General features: G+C 38.2%; 1 protein-coding gene across 1 annotated transcript in view; it reads right to left on the bottom strand.

Annotated features, from left to right (window-relative positions):
* Positions 1–21,723, bottom strand: part of ITPR2 (inositol 1,4,5-trisphosphate receptor type 2) — a 436,558-nt gene that overhangs the window by 227,118 nt on the left and 187,717 nt on the right. Inside the window, exons 27-32 of the mRNA XM_045828972.1 lie at positions 16,949–17,038; positions 16,709–16,834; positions 13,304–13,426; positions 12,442–12,642; positions 10,089–10,340; positions 6,768–6,893 (exon numbers count right to left, since the gene is read on the bottom strand). Of these exons, the coding sequence (XP_045684928.1) occupies positions 6,768–6,893; positions 10,089–10,340; positions 12,442–12,642; positions 13,304–13,426; positions 16,709–16,834; positions 16,949–17,038 (918 nt within the window). The remainder of the gene's footprint in view (positions 1–6,767; positions 6,894–10,088; positions 10,341–12,441; positions 12,643–13,303; positions 13,427–16,708; positions 16,835–16,948; positions 17,039–21,723) is intronic.

The raw sequence follows: 21,723 nt of genomic DNA, 5'->3' as shown, positions 1-21,723 counted from the left end.
CCCTTCTCCTCTCATTACTGTCAGATTGTTCTTAATTTTAGTGTTTCTGGTTATATTTTGTTTGCTTGTTTGATTTATTGATTAGGTTCCACTTATAGATGAGATCATATGGTATTTGTCTCTCGTCGCCTGTCTTATTTCACTTAGCATAATGTTTTCCAGTTCCATCCATACTGTTGAAAAGGGTAGGAGCTCCTTCTTTCTTTCTGCTGTGTAGTATTCCATTGTGTAAATGTACCATTGTTTTTTGATCCAGTTATATACTGATGGGCACTTAGGTTATTCCAGCACTTGGCTATTGTAAATTGCGCTGCTATGAACATTGGGGTGCATAGGTTCTTTTGAATTGCAGTTTCAGAATTCTTAGGGTATAATCCCACTATTGGGATTGCCAGGTCAAAAGGCAGTTCCATTTTTAGTTTTCTGAGAAAATTCCATACTATTTTCCACAGTGGCTGCACCAGTCTGCATTCCCACCAACAGTGTGCTAGGGTTCCCTTTTGTCCACATCCCCTCCAACACTTGTGGTTTGTTGATTTGTTTATAATGGCCATTCTGACCAGTGTGAAGTGGTATCTCATTGTGGTTTTAATTTGCATCTCTCTGATGGCTAGTGATGCTGAGCATCTTTTCGTATGTCTCTGGGCCCTCAGTATGTCCTCCTTGGAGAAGTGTCTGTTCAGGTCCTTCGCCCATTTTTTAACTGGTTTGTCTTCCTGGAGTGGAGTCATATGAGTCCTTTATATGTTTTGGAGATCAAACCCTTGTCTGAGGTATCATTGGCAAATATGTTTTCCCATACAGTTGGTTCCCTTTTCATTTTAATGCTGTTTTTTTTTAGCCATGTAGCTTTTTAATTTGATGAGATCCCTTTTGTTTATTCTTTCCTTTATGTCCTTTGCTCTAGGGGATATATCTTGGTGAAAATATTGCTGTGTGGAATATCTGAGATTTTCCTGCCTATGTTCTCCTCTAGGATTTTTATGGTGTCACAACTTATATTTAAGTCTTTTATCTACCTTTAATTTATTTTTGTGTATGGTATAAGTTGGTGATCACATTTCATTTTTTTGCATGTAACTATCCAGATCTCCCAACACCATTTGTCAAAGAGGCTATTTTTACTCCATTTTATGCTTCTGCTGCCTTTTTGAAATATTAATTGACTGTAGAGACTTGGGTTTATTTCTGGGCTCTCTATTCTGTTTCTTTGGTCTGTGTCTGTTCTTATGCCAGTACCAGGCTGTTTTGATTACAGTGGCCTTGTAATACAGTTTGATATCAGGTATTGTGATCCCTCCTGCTTTGTTCTTCTTTCTCAAAACTGCTGTGGCTATTTGGGGTCATTTATGGTTCCATATAAATTTCTGAAATGTTTGTTCTATATCTGTGAAATATGCCATTGGTACTTTAATGAGGATTGCGTTGGATCTATAAATTGCTTTGGGTAGTATGGACATTTTGATGATGTTAATTCTTCCAATCCATGAGCATGGCACATGCTTCCATTTGTTTGTGTCTTCCTTAATTTCTTTTTTCAGTGTTGTATAGTTTTCTGAGTACAGGTCTTTTACCTCCTTGGTTAGGTTTATTCCTAGATACTTTATTTTTCTTATTGCCATAGCAAATGGGATTTTTTTTTCCTGATTTCTTTCTGATATTTCATTGTTGGTATACAAAAATGCCTTTGATTTCTGAGTATTGACTTTGTATCCTGCTGTTTTACCGAATTCACTTACTAGGTCAAGTGGTTTTTTGGTGGAGTCTGTAAGGTTTTCTGTGTACACTGTCATATCATTTGCAAACAATGAGTTTTACTTCCTTCTTTCCAATTCGGATGCCTTTCATTTCTTTTTCTCATCTGATCACTGTGACCAGGACTTTGAATAGTATGGCGAATAGAAGTGGTTGGATATGTGTGGCTAGACATATGTGTGAAGCTTGGGAAGGGTCCAAGCTTCAATCAGCCTGTTACCACAGTTGGGAGAGTGGATGAGATGAGCAAGCAAATGATTGCAGAGACAGAAGGGAGAGGTCTAAGATTTGAGCCTGGCGCATTCCAATATTTGAAGCTGGAAAGACTTGTAGGAAACAGGAAACAGAGGAGTGGCCAATGAAGTAGGACAAATATCCTGGGGACCAACTGAAAAAGTGTTTCAAGGAGGAACTGATCAATTATGATAATTACTGCTAATGTTGTGAAGGGCAAAAAGTATGATTCAGGACAGGGACCAACCAATCATCAATCAAGAAGAGCCAAACAGTGCTCACTGCATGTGGGAACCATCATTATAATTCAGCATGAAGGTTGAGTAGAAAACTAGAATTACACCTGAGGGAAAGGTGCTACCTCAAGAACAAGCTTTATATAATATTTTATGCCCTCCACTTCCCTGCATTGCCAGCTAATAAGACTATATAAAAAGAACCCTTTAAAGACTTTTCAATGGTTCATTCCACTTAAGGAAGTCAAGAAAATTATAGAAGCAAACCATCAGTCAAAGAAAACCTACTCAAACCTAACAAATTAAAGACCTTGGAAAGTATGTTTCAAAGTACATATAAATTTTGTCTTTACTCCCACTTCCTATGATCTGGTAAGCTAAGTAAAGAGAAAGAATGGCTCAAGTGATGTATTTGAAAATAAAATACTCTGATGTATCTTGTTAAGCAGTGATTGATGGGACAATGACATGACACTATGTTACGTGTGCCTCTTAAGTCATTGCTTGGTCTAATTTCATCCTGCCCATACATCACTTATAGTACTGTTGGCCATTATAGAATCTTGAAATTGATAGCAAAATTGGAAACATCCTTAAAAGAAAAAAATACAGTCTGAGGCTAACATTAACCACAGTCCACCTCCCTCCATGTGCTTCCTCATCACGACTCAAATCCCCTGACCCCGCAAAAACAATCAGTTATAAAGGCAAAGAAAAGCACTTCTGCCCTATAAACACCAATTTTATCTGCATTGGAACATAGATCAAAGCAGTCTGTCATTAAGTGCTCAGAAGACAGTGGAACAACTTTTCATTGGTCTAATGGCTTTGCTGCTGGCCTAACTCTGGACTGCTTACAGGACATGGATGCAGTCTCTGTCAGCAAATCAGAATGGACTAGGTATGAGACACAGCCTATCAGCAGTTTATTAAAATGTCTTTCAGAAAGATTTTCTTATATGGGTCTTAACAAGATAAAAGAAAAGAGGGTGCAAACAGGAAACTGAAAGGTACTAATTAAGGTGTCTTAATAGAGAACTTTACCCACGAGCAAAAAAAAAACAACAAAAAAAACTTCTGGTCATGCTGACTCCAGAGAAACAAAAGAAAGGTACAAGGTGGCGTGCATGTCACTACCTATTAGTATTTCCTGTGCCTGTTAAATAAGATTATTCACCAAATTTCTATGAAAATAATACTCTGCCTCATGCTGGCAGATCCTGCCTGAAGCACTGGGTTCTATCCCAAATGACATATTTTAAAAAAATGCCAATTAGAGAAAGCCCAAAAGTATATTGAAAACCATAATGAGCCCAGAAACCGTATCAGAAGAGGAGCCACTGGGAGACATGGAGAAAATGATAAGACTATTGGAACGTGTCGGAGAAGCTGTTATGAGAAAAGCACTGGATTAGACTGCAGCAGACTTCCCAGCCCTGCTGCAGCTGGGCCAGTCACCCTGGGCTAATAAATAATCTCTCCACAGTTCAGGTACAGTCTGAGGTCAACCTAAATGATCTCAAGTTCCTTTAAGTTGTGCAATTTTATCATTTCAAAGTTGATCACTAGTGAGGAGAATGTGCTGCTTACAGCAGACACCTACGCTTTGCTGAAATGAATCATTCCAAGTTGCTGCAAAAGAAGAAATAGGTAAAAATTATACTACATAAAAATTCATCTCAATAGAAGAGGTTTTAACAATTAATTGTACAATAATAAAACCAGTTGTCTCAAAAATAGTGAGAAAATTGTTCATGGAAATATATACAGGCATGGGCTAAAAACTGTATGACTGCTGGTCTCTTCCTATGAGATCCTATGATGCGTTAGGTCCAATTTACCAAATACCTCGCCTCAGGGTTACCTTTAGCATTACTCACTGGTGTAAATCAGCTGTTCCAGGATTTTATACCTTTGTCGTAACATGTGAATTTATTCCATCTCTATGTTAAGACACCATTGTGTTTTTCCAGCTTCATGGATCTGGTTTCTGGCTCTTGTCTGTATTGGATGGGCTCCCTTTTGGTTATCCTCAACATTATTATTTGGTATAGGTCTTGGGGAAGCTTTTGGACATTGTTTTAAAGGCTATTATAACCTTGTAATATTACCAGTGGTGTTACAATGATACGGATGAAATGGGTGATATTACCCGCTCTCTTACCAAGTACGTGCCAAGCAGGGTCTATGCAGTATCCCACTGAGTCCTCTCAGTGACCCTATAAGGACTCTGTTATTATTGTATTCTTTTTATAAATAAGGAAACTCAGACTCAGAGAAGTAAGTGCCTTGCCCGAGGTAACTGAGCTAGTAAGAGGCAAAATATGGACTTGAACTCTGGTCTGCCTAATGCCTCTAAAAAGGCTAAACTTAACTACTCTTAACTGCCATGCTCAACTGTAATAGTTTGCAAAGTATTGTCCCTAGACCAGCAGCTTCAGCATCACTTGGGAACTGGCTGAAAATGCAAAGTCTCACAACCACTGAATCAGAAACTCAGGGGATGGAGCCCAGCAATCATGATTTCACAAATCCTCCAGATAATTCTAATGCTTCAGAAATACTGCTCTACTGAACTAAAAATTTGCCTAGAAAGCCACAGGCTACATATTTAACCACACTTTTTATATTTGAATTGAAAGTGTGTAGTAGCTCCTCAATCTTTCTTCAAGGGGAGAAAGACAAATCAGACATGGAAAAGCCAGGTTTCCTGCCCCTTCCCTGAAATAGAAAGGCTGACTCCTTGCCATTCTTGGTAAGGAGATAAGAGAGCTGCTGCTTTAAAATATAAATAAGAGGGAAACAAGACAGAAAGAAAAATGCTTTTTGTAGTACAGCTAAGCTGTCATGGTTAGACATAATGAGTGAATAGACACCAAAGATCCTGAAGTTCCCCCAGAGTCTTTATACAATAAATATTAATTGTCTACTTAAAACAGTGAAAATAAAACTCCTTCTTACAAGTGTACTTTTTTAGAAAAAGAATATATGCATCTTAGCCTTATGAACACACCAACTGAAAGAGTGTTTCAAAGGTAGCATAATCAGTGGCAGCTGTCATCAGCTTTCTTTGGTTTAAAAAATAAAAGTCTTTTTAGCTTTGCAGCTCATGCTGCTTAGAATGTGACCTTGGTCTTTTTCAAGCTTATCTTTAGTCCATAGCACTGTGCAACTCTGCGAATCAGTTTATAATCTCTTTACTATCTCTCTGCACGTGCATTTTTAAAGCTGTCATAAGCATATAAGCCATCCTTCACTTCAAGGTCTCTGGAGATACTTGTGGCCAATCATGTACAAGGACTTTCATAAGGTCACAGCAGGGGTGGGGCATGGGGTGTCAATTAGGAGTGGTATGTAAATCCTGCTTAGAACAGGGCGATTTCTCCATATCTGCACGCTTTCATGAAGAAGGCACCAGGTGCCTTTGAGTTCTAGAGAAACGAAGAACAGAAACTGTCTTTGCACATACTTGGCCATAGTGGATCTCACTCATACTACACCGCGCCAAAGGTAAAATGCGCACATTTCACCTGCAAGTCTCAACTAAATAATTCAGTTCCTGGGCCGGCATAATACATGATTTATGTTATTATCCAAGATTGCTCTTGGATGTCTGGATCTGCAGTTGATGTTTTATTACATCCCCTTTGTCTTCCCTCTTTCCAGAAAGAAGTGTGGGGAAGCTGTGAACTAACAGGTAATAGTCAGCATTCATTCTCATAAGACAGTGAATATGTGGACCTCACTAACCCCACTCCTCCAAGCATGTCTATGTGAGGCCCATTGACATCTACCAGCACTCAGGAACGTGGGAAACCAGAGGACTGGGACAGGCCATCATCATAGGTCTATCCTCTGTTAGTGAAACTACTATTTCAAACTTATGTCCCTTAACTTTAAAGAGAAAAGCACAGAAGATTTTTTTTTAAAACTCAAATAATAAACCCTGAAAGTAATAGTAATTCATCATGCAAAAAAGGGATAAGATATACTAACTAAAATTAAGTGCAACCTATAAAAATTATTCTTTCCTTTATTCATTCATTCATTCCCTCAGTATTAATGGAGCAAAACATATGCTGCTAGACAGTGTCTAAAAAACACCAACCAGCCCCACATGTTCTCCTCAATCTGTACTCCCCACCCCTGCCCAATAGCTAAACAGTCAAACACAAGTCAATGGACTGAAATTAAAAGCAGAATATATTTTGACTGGCATGAGTAAAAACACTAGGTAGTTATTCAATTACTGGAGAACACTTCCAAAGACTTAAATAAGCAACAGTGAGCAATGCTAAGTCGTGAGTAATCTGCTCAAGTAGCTCTCCGCCCAAAAGCAGCAGTTAAGACCTCTTGAGATATTTTCCATCTGTGATTTGTAATTTCATTCATGATAAGAGGTTGAATACCAATTGATATCTGCCAAATGTCTTCTCTAACCTATGTAAAGAGGGCACTAAAATTCCATTTAATAACAAACCAATATATATCAACAACTTTACTGAACGTGAAGTAATACTTAATGGTCGAAGTGTAACTTACCCTTGCCATATCCACCAAGAAGTTCTCAAATAATTTCCAAATGTGGTTACTTGTGTAAATTTCTTTCATTTCCACTTCAGTGTCAACATAACAGTGATTAACGAAATTCACATAAGCAATTTTAACCTGTACAAGTTTCAAATACAAAAGAAAGTAAGTTTTCTTCATTGTTCATTTTCAAATCTCAATTATGAAAAGTTAAATAAAATCTATATTAATACCAATGGTAGATGACAGCACATTATGTGTCTACCCAGGAAGCAATCCCACATCCCTTCTTTTACTAAGTACAAGTTGTCCCCTGACCGGTCACAGGGAAACACGGGATCTCGTATCCTGTCCCCTCGGGCCCAGAGGTTGGTGTGAGGATGTGTAGTTACTTAAACCAAGTCTTCTTGAGGCACTAGCAGTCAAAACTGCTCCCTTGCCCTTTCTCCTGCCCTTCTCTTCTTTCCACTCCCTTCCCTTCCCCTGCTCTCTCTGTCCCTGCCATGTTCTCTCTCTCCCCCTCCCTCCCCCACCCCTCTACTTCCCTGCTAAAGTGGGACAAGGTAAAACTGAACCCCAAGAAACCATCTCCTCCCAGTGTGCAGAGGAAAAGCATGCTCAGAAGAAGAAAACAAGGCAAAACCACGAAGAAAAAGGGAACAAAAAATGGGAAGAATTCTAACATTCTTTGAATCCCTTAATCCATCTGAACAGCTATCCTTCAAATTCTCAAATACAGGAATCAACAAAATTCCTGTATTTTTAAAATTTAAACTAATTTAAGTTGGGTTTCTGTCACTTGCAATGAAGAGAGTTCCAATGTCATGTTTAAATGTGTGGACTAAATAATACTTTGTTGTCATTCGGAACTATTTAAATTACTATTGCTGAGAAAAAACAGGTTCACGATTTACAAAAGAAATTGTTTTATTTTAAGATGTATTAAAATTCCTTTCTAGATTTAGCAAAATTTCTCATAAATGACTAGGGTGAATATTACCAACATGTAACATTTGTTAAATGTGTAGGGCAATAGTTTTTCATTTTCTTCTTTTCTTTCTTTTTATTGAAAATATGACGACTTATAAATCTCCCCAGAAAACGTATACATATGGGAGGCCCCAAAAAGGAAGGAATTATCTTCTGGAGGGTGGGCCCATTTGTAGTACAGGCTTCCCCACTAGGTGAGTGTTCTAGGCACCCACCTGTATCACTGCACCAGCTGGTGTTGTTGTGAGAGGCTGCATTCAGTGAATTTTTTTGAAGACTCTTTCACGTTTGCCCATTTCACAATGGGTGATTTATGAGCACATCTGCCCACACCACACTGAGTATTCAGCAGTTTTTTACCAAAACCAGCCTGATCCCCTGCCCCACCCTCCCTATTCACCAAATCTTGCCCAAGAGAATTTTTTTTGTTGTTTCCCAGATGGAAAAGTCCCAGATGGAAATGTTTTGCTGATGTGGAAGAGGTGAAACAAAACACAGCAGAAGCACTAAAAAGGCATTAAAATTGATGAGTTCAAAAACTGTTTTGAGCAGTGGAAAAACATCTCAATCAGTGTATTGTATCAAATGAAGAGTACTTTAAAGGTGACTAGAGTTTAAACATGTAAGAATAAATATATAATTTTTTTATAAATAAGTAGCAGTTTTTTGGTCCCACCTCTTATATATCTATATATATAGACACATAAGAAATCATGTACACAGTTTCAGGAGATTCATGGGACCCAAGTTAGAACCACAGCAATGCAGAGTCAGCTTTCATGGCCTAAGTACTTCTTATCTCTAGCTGACTGAGGTCTCAAGTGAGCGCTCACCGACTGGGTACCTGTGTCGAGGACCGACCGCAGGGCAGGGGGACATCAGAGCCATTCGGTGCACTTATCATAACCACCTTGACAGCAGCTAATATTTATTCTTTGCTTGCTACATGTCAAACACCTTCAGCATTTTGTATGTAATATCTTAATGTAATCCTCCAACAATCCTATCATGTCCCTACTCTAATTATTTCACTTTAGAACTATGGAAATTGAAGATTAGAAAGGTCACTAACCTGTTGAAGCCAGTCATGCTGCTAAAAAGTAATGGGTCCAGGATGCTGACTCACTCTATAAATCACTCATTCATTCCAAACGCACTTACTAAGCAGGGGCTCGGGCTCAGACAGTACAGTGGTGAACAGAAACAGATCTCGCTGATTTTAGGCCTCAACCGCTTCTAGACCTCAGTGTTTCTGCTCCTGAACCTCATCGAGCTTACAATCTTGGAAGAGGATGTGAGGGATACAGATACTTATTACCTAATAAAATTCAAATGCCAAATCTCAGATTATAGACAGGAGGCCAGGGAAGTCTTCCTTGAGGAAGTCGTGCTTGCATTTAAAATCTGAAGGAAGAAGCGGAGTGAAGAAGCCGAACGTAAGAGGCACGAGTGGGGCGGCTGGAGAGCAGTGTGTGTGGAGAGAAGCACGGACAGAGTCAAGGTCCCAGATAAAGACAGAACCCGAGGATTCAATCACAATACTGTGCTTCCTCTCTGCCATCATATTTCAAACCAATCAGGGCAGGAAGTGCCCCTGGTTTGAGATGTCAATAACTCTACAAAGCATACTGTCAAGTCCATTACTACGTATTCTACTTGGAAGGAGGAAAGTTACCCTAACCTGACACCTTTGACATTGCTATGATTTAAAATGTTGGTATTTATACCGTATTCAGTGTATCACCAATTTACGAAATTTTCAACAACACACCACAACAGTGGAAAAGAAAGAAATTATTACAATGTATATTCCTGGAAGCCTCATTAATCCTGTTGGCAGACAACCAGTTTCTAATGAAATTTTTTCCCTATTATTAGAGCCAAACTAGCACAGAGGGTATAAGTTGATATGTGAATAAAGCAAAACGCGTGTCCATATTCCCAAGAATGCGTCTATTTTATAAAGCAAGATAAACCTGCAGAGCCCAATAGATGATCCCACAGCACCGCCTCAGCCTCTCCTACCAATGACTGTGAATTATTTATGGAGCATCTTTTTTGTTCCCAACAATATGCTAGAAGTTACAAGTGAATCTTTCATTTTGTTCACATGGCCATATTTAGAATTCACACTCCTGTAGTAGCTTTCAATGACTATGGTTTAAAAAGATTTATTATCTTTCACAGTTTTTTATGGAACTAAACAAGTATTCATATAACTAAGCACAGTTCCTCAACAAAATATGTTATCCCATTATAAGTAGTAATATGGGGACTTCTGGCACTTGGGCACTTTAAAAAGTATTAACAATTCTCTAGCCGCTAAGCTTCCGTCGGGCTTACCTCAGGGATGCAGTCATCATGGGTCACCACCCTCACTATGTCATCCAGGGGCAGAAGGGAATTGCACTTGATTTCAGTGTAGACGTTCTTCCCCTCAGTACAAGCTGCCAGCAACTCCACAAGGGTGATGTGGTAGGCTAAGGGGCCACTCTCATCCCCTCGGTCTCTCTCTGAACACATCATATGGAGAAGGATGGGAAATGATGCTCTGTCGTTGTAAAATACCAGCACATCTTCACCTCCATTTATCAACTGAAATGATAATAAGCAAGTCTACATAGCAATCCAGATCCGCATCCTTGCCACTATAGCCAAAGGCTTGTTCCATCTGGAGATGTGTATTTCTTTGTAAAAACACAGATAACCTTGCAAAGGCAGAACGACTCCGAGGCGGGATGGTAAAAGGATTCTAGTCAGGTGCCAAGTGATTAGTTATCTACCAAATGCTACCAAAACCAACAGGGGAGATATGGGGGCAGTGGATGGGGGCAAGAAGGAAATGACATGGATGATAGTAATTTGTTCATTGGTGAGTTACCCACTGAAATCAAACCTGCAAAGTAGTCAAATAAACTTACTTCCCTCTACTGCAAATGAAAGACTCCATTGCCAAAGCATAAGAAATCTGAAAAGTGTAAACATAATAAAGCAGAACAATATATCCCCATCTTCTTCACTAGTAACAGAATAAGCAAGTACATTGAGCCAAATGCAACCCTATAATAATCTGGAAATTACATGTGTCGTGAGCATCAGTAAAGGATGGTGTAAAGGCAGAGATAGGAGAAATAAAGAGGAAAAGAAGACTTTAAGAGGAAGAGGAAGAGGGAGAGAGGAGACAAACTTTTAGGACATAAATTTTCCTTCATATTTTGTTTATATAATTTTAATGAAAAATTCCAGTAGGTGGTAATTTTGTTGCTCCAAATCCATAATGTCTTATTGCCTTTCTATTATAAGTACCAATTTTCTAACCCCACTGTGAGATATTTTGGTGGGTAATACAGCTTATATAATTTTTGTTTTATTTAAATTGATAAGAATTAGTTGGCTTACTCTGAGAGTTTTGTCGAAAGAGAATGTATATGTGTCAAAATATGTGTTATATTTTCACACAATATGAGGTACAAACACTTCTTCATACATAGAAACACTTCACTTTCTAAGTGTCATAGAACTGGCTTAAATATTTGCCGCTTTCCAATTCTAATTCTTTCCTTGATAATCATAATACAAAATCATTTTAGTTTCCACACACTTCTAGGCAAAGAAGAACAAATATAAATGTAAATATAAATATGAAAAAGGTAAATTTCACAAGTTAAAATGTTCCTTAAATGTTTAATAACAAAAATTTACATTAAAAGTTCAAGGGGAAGGGAACATGTATAAAGGACACATGGACAAAACCAAAGGGGTTAGGATCAAGGAGGGAAGTGGGGACGGCTGGGGTGGGGGGAAGGGGGAGGGGGAAATGGAGACCATTGTGCTTGAACATGAAAAAAAAATTCAAAGCCTAAGATTTTTATGAAACAGAAGGGACTCATATTGTATCAATATAGAAATCACATTCATTCCCAAAGTTAAATACGTAATTTTGTGCAAGTCCCCCAAAACAAAATAATCTACTACATAACTGTTTGGTACCCATGGTTGAAAGCTGTTCTAATCCATATAGACCTTCAGAAAACCTTTAGGTCACAGGGCATTGATTCACCCAAATGGGCTCAAAAAGCTGTCAGTTTTCCAACATTTCACTTGGTTCCTAGCAAGTAACTCAATGCATAAATCTCACTTGATTTCAAAGATCACAATGAAAATGGCAAAATATATTAAGTACTTCATTCACTTGTTTTTCTTAAACATTTAACTTATGCTAAATAGCTAAGTGTACATGTGTAATAAATCACTGATGAATAATTCCTATTAATTAAATTCCCTTCAAAGCCCTCTGCAAATATTAGCAGAGAAGACCCATTCTAGATTTCAGGAACAGAGTAATAAAGGTACTAGAAAAGCAGACTTTAATCCATTTCTGTAATACATTAAAAACTTAAAAATGTAAAATTTTGTCACTTTCATTCTAAATAATCTGTAACATTTTGTAAGATTTTACCTATTATTTAAAATACGTAGGTTCATTAAGGAAAAGAAAAGCTCTTGGTCAATTATAAAATCAATTTATACAACTTCATTAGAGTTAAGCAACACATATTTGGGCTTAAGTTATCATGATTCAATTATTTTCTAAACCTCTGTTGTTGGAGTTTTTTTCTCACTCTAAATTAACAGACAACATTTGTTGCAGCATATCGTTTGTGTGAAGCTGACAAAATACAAACCAAGAACATACCTCTGTCATTACCATATCCTGGCATTTCTTCACATATTTACCATCTGCTTTTACGATCGTTTGCAAAAATCTCAGGTACTCCACGTGGCGGCCATGAGTCTCGATGCAGTGCACAAAATGCTGCACCACTCTCTCACTGATTTCATTGCACAGATGGTAATTGTTCATGAAGATGTGCCGCATGGTCTCTGCCTCAAGGAGCTAAACAGAGAAGAACGTGCCCTTGTAATTCTGAAAAGACCAATGTTCTGTTCTATGGGACTTAGAATAACACCCCCACTTGTGCTTGGTTTTACAGTCTATGCAAAGCCATAGTGAGTTTTCTGTGGACATCTTCGACAAAATACAATGACATCATGCACCACTAAAAGAAAACTGAGCTCACAAAGGATTTGAGTTGGAAAAATGAGCTTATTAACATACAGATCAACAGTGGGCAACAGCGTTCTTGGGAATAATTTAATTATCTGTTATTCAAAGTGAGCTCTTCCCTAGTATCAGCTGACCCATACTTTACTGAGCACTGTGAACTCTACCTTTGAGTTTTTCATATGCATCTTACTATGGCATTGTCATCTTCTCTCTTTTTCCTAACATTAAACTACACACACACACACACACACACACACACACACACACACACATAAATGAAGTCTTCATTTTCAGGTAAAATGTATGATTTTTCAAGTTTCTTTAAATGTCTCCTTAATGGAAATAAAAGATATTCACTTTTAGGAAGAGAACCCCTACAAGGAAAAAAGAATGAGGTGATGAAAATTAATAAAATTCTATTCACCAGTGCCACTAAAATAAATCTGATGGACACTTTACTGCAAATATTAAAAGACATGAAAATACTTACACCAGGAGTTAAAAACAAATTCAGATGTTTATGAAGGAGAGCTTGATTCTGTGGATTTCCCCTACAGAAATTCTGCAGAAATGTATGGGCTAGGTTCATCACTTCATTCATCTTCTCATCATTCTGGAAGTTAGAGAGTGGCACATGAGAGAGAAGCAAACACACCAGGGCAAAAACAGTCCTCAAAAATAAGTTCTTCTACACACTCGCTTTTTGTCTCTGCCACTCTTTTATGTTCCACGTTCTCTGCGTCTTTTTAGTTTCTATCTCTCTCCTGGAGGTAACCCCCACAGAACACCTCTTCCCCCATTTCCTAGATGTTTCTCGATTCTTTGTTTCTCCTCCCATTATCAGCTGTGCTCCCCTCTTTCAGATGCCTCTTTACTTCAGAGCCCACCTCCCTTTCTCCCCAACCTTCCTGATCATTCACTACGATTTCCCATCACTGTGCACAGCTGCCCTTTCTCCCACCTCCACCGCACCCCTCCTCTGTCCTCCCTCCCTCTCGGTCTAGCCCTCGCAGTCTCTCTGGTTCTCCCTTCTCTGCCGCACCCTCCAATCCTCCTCTTTCTTGGGGTTTCCCTCTTTCCTAGTGTTTCTATGAATCAGGATCTCCCTGGATTTTTTTCGTTTGGTTTCTCCTCCTTCCCCACCTTCTATATCCCTGTCTTTCTCAGCCTTCTCCCTTCCCACTGCTTGCCCCACCACCTCCTTCCCCTCCTCGGGCTTCTTCTGCTCCTCTCTGCTCCTGCTCCCTCATCCTCCTGCCCTGCCCGACCTTCTTTCTTCTCTCTACTCTTCCTCTATTCCCCCACCCTCTAAATCTCTCTCCGTGTGTATGTCTGACCTTATCTCCTTTTTCTCCTCTCCCCTCCCTCTGCCTCTTCTGTTATTTGCTTTGTCTCTTATTTCCACCTCTTTCTCTTTTCCTTTTCTCTTTGCTTTCTCCCTTACTCTTTTCCCCTCTCTCCTTTTGTCCCCCTTCCTGAACTCATGTATTTATTTACCTATTTATTTAGTGTATTTTTATTTTTATTTGTCAATTACAGTTTACTTTTGATGTTATTCTATTGAAATTGATTTCAGGTATACAGCATACTGATTAGGCAATCATATACTTTACAAAGTGTTCCACCTAATATTTCTGGTACCCACCTGGCCCCATGCATACTTATCACAGTAATGTGGACTATACTCCCTATGCTGCACTTTACATCCCCGTGACTGTTCTGTAACCGCCCATCTGCACTTCTCAGTCCCTCCACCTCTTTCACCCAGCCCCCACCCCCACCTTCTGAACCACGGCTCTCCGCTCTATTAGTGCACTTATGCTCAAGGCTGTTTTCTTGATTCATGGTCATTTCCCAAAGTCCCAGAACACTATCATTTGCTTAAAGGACTCTCATTAAGAAACTTAAGTCTCAAAAGTTACAAAGGCTGCAAAGTTCTCTTCTTAAAAGTGGTCTTTTAACAATACCACCGAAACCATCTAAAGTTTTTCCTAATCTAAGAGTCTACAGCGCATGTCATCTATGACAAAACAACTAGCCTGAGATCCTTAATAGGCACATTTCCTCACATTTAAAATGGGATGAATTGACAAGACATATAATCAATAAGTCCAGAAACTCCCTCCTAGTTTTAAAATAGGAAACTTTCGTTTTAAATTCTACTAACACTTTCTTTACTTGTGTAATCCAAGAATAGTTAAAAGACATGAAAGGAACTTCGGCCACAGGAATATCCAATTCCCATTGAAGAGCTGGACAGTACAGAAGAACACCAGGGTCAGTGTTATTGTGTCCAATATTTCTTTGAAACTCTTATCCTTTCTTTTTGCTTCTGAACATTTCAGTTATTAAACCTGAGCAAACCTATAACACGAAGTCAGAGTAAAATGCTCAATGCTACTCGTATTATTAAAAGAACGGTCTTGATCATATGTCCAATGCCCATGTTGCAAAATGAAAGATAAAATAATTTAAATAATAAATGTTGAGGATTTATAGCTTTGGTTGTCTTTCAATAATGCTTTTATTGCATTCTCTGCCACAGTATGAATTATTCCACTGAAGGAATGGAAGAATTTATAAATTTGCATACTAAATGTAACTAAGAGGTATGGGGCAATGCAGTACGAAGATTAAAAGTCCAAGTGTGAGAGCGTCTACACCGAACAAGTCCTGGCATGGCACGTGTGCCTAAGAGAGACACAAAGGGCACCTGCCCATAGGTGTCGGAGCCTGAATGAGGTACAGAAAGTACTCACATGGAAGAGTAGGCAGCAGTAGTAATGATAGGTTAGCTATTACCAAGTGCTTATAAATGAGTAACTATAGTAACACACACACATGTATTCCCTAGCTTTGTATATTTAGAGGGTCTGCAGGGGCAAAGCCCCAGTAGCAATAAGTACACTTAGTTCTCAAAACTTTGCTTATAAATAACATTCTCCCTCAAACAGAACTGGGGCCTCCCTAAAGAAATGGCTCATTCCAGAGTTGAAGCCAGAAGAATGCAAGGTGATCCTACAACATTCTCATGTGCAGAAGAGCAGAGAACAATGGAGACACTGTAGAGGACAGAGACACTAGCTTAAAGGTGCTCCCTTGGCCAACTCTGGAACAACCTGAGAATCCAAATAAATAATAATAGAGAACTAGTATAACCTATTGAGTAAAATGAGCACCTACAAGTCCACTCTGGTAAAAATAATTAAATAAATAAATTGAAAGTTTGATTAAAAAATGGGCTATTTACCTAGCTTCAAAGAAGCTATCCACAAAATACTTATTAATTACAAAGGAACAAGGGGTACTTGACAGTGGGGAACCCTGGCAGACACCATCCAGTGATGAAGTGAACATCAGCAATGGGACAAACGGAATTTGTGTGTCACCTGACAAGAAGTGGTGAGAACTTAGTATCACCTCTGTTAAGTTCCTGCCAAGACGCAGAACTGAATCTAATCACAAGGATACATCAGATGACCAAAAAGAAGGGACAGTCTTCCAAATAGCTGATCTGTCTTCAAAAGTGTCAAGGTCCTAAAAGTTCCAGCATAAGAAGATTAAAATAAATATGACAACCAAGGAGCACCTGTTTCCCAAAGTGGACCTTTCTGTCAAACAGGACACAGCTGGGATAATGGGGGTCATGTGAGTAGCTTGTGAGGATCAGGTGGCAGTAAAGAGTCACACTCTTTGCTCATGTGGATGGTGCTTGTGTGGTTATGTAGAAGAGCGTCCTTGTTTGCAGAAAATACACACTAAAGGGCCATGGGGTGGTGGGAATCAGATCCGTGACTAACTTTCAAATAGTTCAAGGGAACAATTCATCATAACTTTATGTTAAAAACTGCATCAGAATAAAAAAATGAAAGAAAAGATGTAGCTAAGAACTAACCTTTTCATAGGGTATCTGCAGAAGATCCAACACCACCGAATGAGCGCCCATGTTTTTCAGTAACCGTTGATGCTGATTCCGACTTTTTTTATTTTGTATGCAGAGTTTACTTAGCCTAATCAAAATCTTTTAAAAGAAGAGCAGTAAATACAACCAACCTAATATTAAATATAATTTCTGCACAAAAATTATTTGCCATGCAAACATAAACCCAAGTAAAAATATTTCACTTCTGCTGACCTCCTTTACGATGCGGTAGTTATTGCTCTTATTGCTGTCGATCTGAGGTTTCTTCATTCCATCCTGCACTGGACTTAAAATGTTTGATTCCTGAAATAAAAACAAATATATATTTTTATGCCATATATAGCATTGTAACAAATTTATTTATTTTAATACATAATAACTACATTTTGTAACTATTTTGTAAGAATTTATTACTCAATTAAATGTTTCCTTTGTATGTTTTTTATCCAATAAAAAGCTCCTTGGCTTACATGAGCCATGCAAATTACCATTTCCCAATAACAACCAAATTGCAAGGTAAATGGCATTACTGATAACTGAGTTAAGTGAAAATGGAAAAGTTGTTACTTATAACATCATCAGTGTATTTCCTTATACTAAATTGACCATACATATCACATCTTTATATTGCCTATAAGAGAAGGAAGAGTAAAAATTCAGGGAATAAAAGGTACAATTATATCATCAGGGATGAACTTCATGGGGAAAAAAAGAGTACAGGAGAACTGAATGACAATGAAAAGCATTTCAGGAATGGGAGGAAAGTATACCTTCACCCGAGAATTCACTGGCAGGTCACCATGACATCCGTACCGAGTCCTGACATAGAGCCACCCAAGCACGTACAAAACCACCCAAATAAAGAAAGGAAAATAACACTTAAAGTAAAATTATATTTCAAATTGCTAAATTAATGAAGCTTGTTAAAAGGACCTGGAACACCAAGGATATTCCATTATATCAACCACTATCTGTAGCATGAAACAAAAAATATATAAATATGGTGTACAGATTTTAAATACCAACTATTGGAGTCACCATAGGAAAATAAAACACCATTTACAAACAGTTTTAATACATAAAATTTTATTAACACTTAGTCTCTGCCTGGTATTAGACAAGGTGAATGGATCTAGAAGAAACATAAGACATGGTCCTTTCCATAAGAAAACCACAATCTACCTAAGAGAACAGTGAGAAATATAAAACTAAAGATTTGAACTGAACAGAATTCACTATTTGGAGAGAGAGAGAAACTAGCTATAGTTTTAGACAGCTTTATGAAGAAGGTCAAGTTGGAGCCAAGGTCTTGAAAGATGAAAACCAGTTAAGTATGAGAGACTTGTGGGAGAGCAGGGGACACCGGTCAGGTGAAGAAGTCACCTTAGCCAACAGCCTTGCAGAAAGAAAAAACATAGCAGCATGCAGAAAGTGGCAAGAACTGACAGCGCATGTTGCAAAAAAGTGGGCAATTAGGTGAAGTGATGCTGATTACCTTCCTGATGTACAAAGTGTAAAATATTGCACTTGGGATAAATGTCAAGTTCAACTCAAGTCAAAACAAACAAACAAAAAGACAAAACACACCTAAGCTGATGGTACTGGGCTTTCTCAGCTAAAGGCAACCCCAATTTAAGCTCAGGGAAAAGCAACAAAAATATATGAAACCAACAGATGTGATTTCATTTGTATCAAGCTGTTGTTTGTATCATGTTCCACAACAAATCACAAAATTAACGTAAACAAGAAACAAAGAAAAAACTTGCCGTGCTAGTCAAAGACTTTTGATGAAATATTGCAGGCAGAATGACTCTATTGATATCAAGGGTTCACCACTCCTCGGTAAGCTTTGTATTCCTTTTGTGCTTCTCCCCAGGCAAATACGGTCCAAGATGGAGGCTCCCCATCCAAACTCTACCTTAGCAGCTAACTGCTTCTCCCACTTTACTGAGCATATGGAAATCTCCTTATATGACATTTCCTCTTTCCATCTGAAAACACCCAGTGTCCTCCACAAACCTGTCTACCTTCCCTTCAGTGCCTTAGAGAGAAAGAACTTTTTGATGCGTGGATTTTGAAAATACCATCTTCCCTGCCTCTGCTCCCAGCTGCCTTCCTGTTTTTTGTGCACAGGTAGTTTCCACCCTCTACTGATTCTTTCTCATCTCTTTAAAAATACAGCAAGTTGAGGCTAGCCAAGCACTTTCAGGGATCCTGCCCATTCTGAGAAGTAGTCTTGCACCTCAGATTACTGTCCCCATTAAATTTCTCAAAAGAATAATCCATATCATGCTGTGCTAAAAGTGCTTGATGTGCCAATGACTATAATGACCAAAATTTTCTTTACCATTTGATTCTGTGGTTCACTACCCTTTTCTTTACACCCTACTCTGTTTGTTTTGTTGTGACATGATACTCTTCAAGGTTGCCTGCTACCTTTCTGACCACCTGTCTCTTTTATTGAACAGAATTAGAACTGCAAAAAGAATACGAATATGAATATAAAGAATATGAACATTGGCAGCATTCACCACACTACTGTTAGATTCCAGGGCTGTGTCATTTATCTCTCCTGATAAATTCTAGGAGGAAAATGGGAGCAGTCTGACATGACCCCAGGTAAATGAAAGAGAAAAAATGCAAGATAATAAATACCAAGTGAATCCTCAAGTGTTGTGGAAGAAAATGAAAAACTGTATATGTAAGTGAAGCCAGTGCAGAGGAGGGAAGCAGTCCAAGTGCTAATATTAACGGAAACTATTTAGATGGAAAGAGACTGGAGGTCAAAGAATGGGACAAATAATTTGATAGCAAAAATAATGTATTGTGAGTAGAAATTGCAAAACCTAGGAATATAATTAAATTTCCCTTTCTGATCACAAAAGTGGAGGTCCGATTTTAAAAAAGACCATATTCATTTTTTTTCTGGAAGAGAAGAAATATTAAAGAAAACCAGCTTTGTACTACACAGCAGGATTAGGATATTACCAACTCCAAAGACTGACAAAGCTCCTAAGGTAGAAAGGAGATCTTTCTGATATATGTCAACTTGTTAGAAAATCAGTTAAAAATAAAGGCAAGCCTTTGGAAGATATATTCAAGTCTATTTTTTAAATAATGACCTGAAGAAAAAGCAACGGACTTGTTTTAAGAAAAGTAATCTCAGGCAAAACCTCCTGCATTACAAAATGCCCTTTAGTTCAGCCCAGGGGAGGATATAGACAATGCTAACCTCTGTAAGTATAGAAATTATGAAGAATAGTTATTTTAGCCCTGGCTGGCATAGCTCAGTGGATTGAGCGCGGGCTGGGAACCAAAGTGTCCCAGGTTCGATTCCCAGCCAGGGTACATTCCTGGGTTGCAGGCCATAACCCCAAGCAACTGCACATTGATGTCTCTCTCTTTCCCTCCTTTCCCTCCCTAAAAATAAAATAAATAAAATCTTTAAAAAATACTTTAAAAAAATAAAAATAAATAAAAAAAGAATAGTTATTTTAATTGAAAATTGCCAGCAGTCAACAAAGGGAGACAACTACTGGAGAATTCAATAAATAGCCCCTTTTCACTTCAGAACATGATTCAATATAATTACATTGAACAAAAATATGAACCCACAGGACATCTGGATGATTCCAAAGCACTGGATGATTCCAAAGCACTGGAATTTACAAATGTGTTAATTATATTGTTATAGTTAGGTTTCTGTTTTCTTAGTTTGATGCCAAAATACTCCAAATGGAAGGTGTTTCAAGAGTTTTCCTCCAGAAAGAGCAGAAAATGATTCTTTTTAATATCCTATACAACTTTGGTCCTAGGTCAATGGCCAAATCCACCAAATGCTAGCTCTATTCTAATGACAAAATACTAGTGAGATGGAAAATGTCAAGTGTAACTTATTTGAAGTCCTGAAGCTGAGTAACCTCAAAAAAATGTGTAACCCTAAGAACAGTAGCATGCTTATCGTAGATATTCAAAATACCTTTGACAACAGTGATGAAGAATAAAGATGGCACTCCAAAAGTCCTTGCACTTTATTGTAATTGCTTCCTATCTGGAAGACTTTAAATTTATTTCCTCTAATGGAATATGGGGAACTGCTTAGTTAAGTGATTTTAGAAAGGCAGCTAGAATTTTAATTGCATAGTAGATATTGTAACATAAAGTAGTAGGTCCAGAAACAATATAGCAACAATAGTCTAGAAGGATCTAGAAATTTCTAGAAGAGTCTAGTACTTGGAAGGACAGCAGGATTCTAGGTAGAGACTCAAAGAGTCAATACCTAAACAAATACTGGATTTGATTATAGCTTCTCTCCAAAATTTATTTTGCATTAGGCAAAGACACTCTTTTACATCAAAAGCAAAACAATACAAGACAATGACAATGTATGAACTATAGATTCAACTAAACATTGGCACCAATTAATAGGGATCCATCTCTTTTGTTTAAATAAAGGAAATCATGCTGTTAAGAAAGAACTTACCAAATCCTACAATGCAGAGCTGCCACATTTGCAGTTGCATGATTAAAACAGCTCAATGCATGCCTTCTCTTTGTCCCCACCCCACTGAAGTTAAAGCATGTCCTTCCTCAGCAAGACTGCAAAGCATTTTCCTCACCATCTGTATCCTTAGCCTTCTCTTTCTGTAACCACTTTTCAACTGAACCCATGGAATCATTCACCCATCACCCTCCTCCCAACTTCAGATGTCAAAAATCTCCCCTTTCCCTTCCCACTTCCCTCCAAAGCATAATAAATGTCACCTCCTTCAGACAACTGAATGATAACCTCACTGTGGGATGGTGAGGTATTTTTTTCTCCTGCTATCTAAAAGTAACATCACATACCAGTCATTTAGGAAGACATCTAAGGGGTTGCAGAATCCCCAAAATCACCCTCAATCTACTTATAGGACCTTGCTTATAAAGCTACTTTGGGCCATCATGGGTCATGGCTGACAGGTTCTGCTTGTTTCGGCGCTGCCTGG

The sequence above is a fragment of the Phyllostomus hastatus genome, unplaced genomic scaffold, assembly GCF_019186645.2.
Source record: "Phyllostomus hastatus isolate PE091 unplaced genomic scaffold, TTU_PhHast_1.1 phas_scaffold_93, whole genome shotgun sequence".
NCBI classification, from domain to species: Eukaryota; Metazoa; Chordata; class Mammalia; order Chiroptera; family Phyllostomidae; genus Phyllostomus; species Phyllostomus hastatus.
This window is presented reverse-complemented; position numbering and strand designations above follow the sequence as displayed.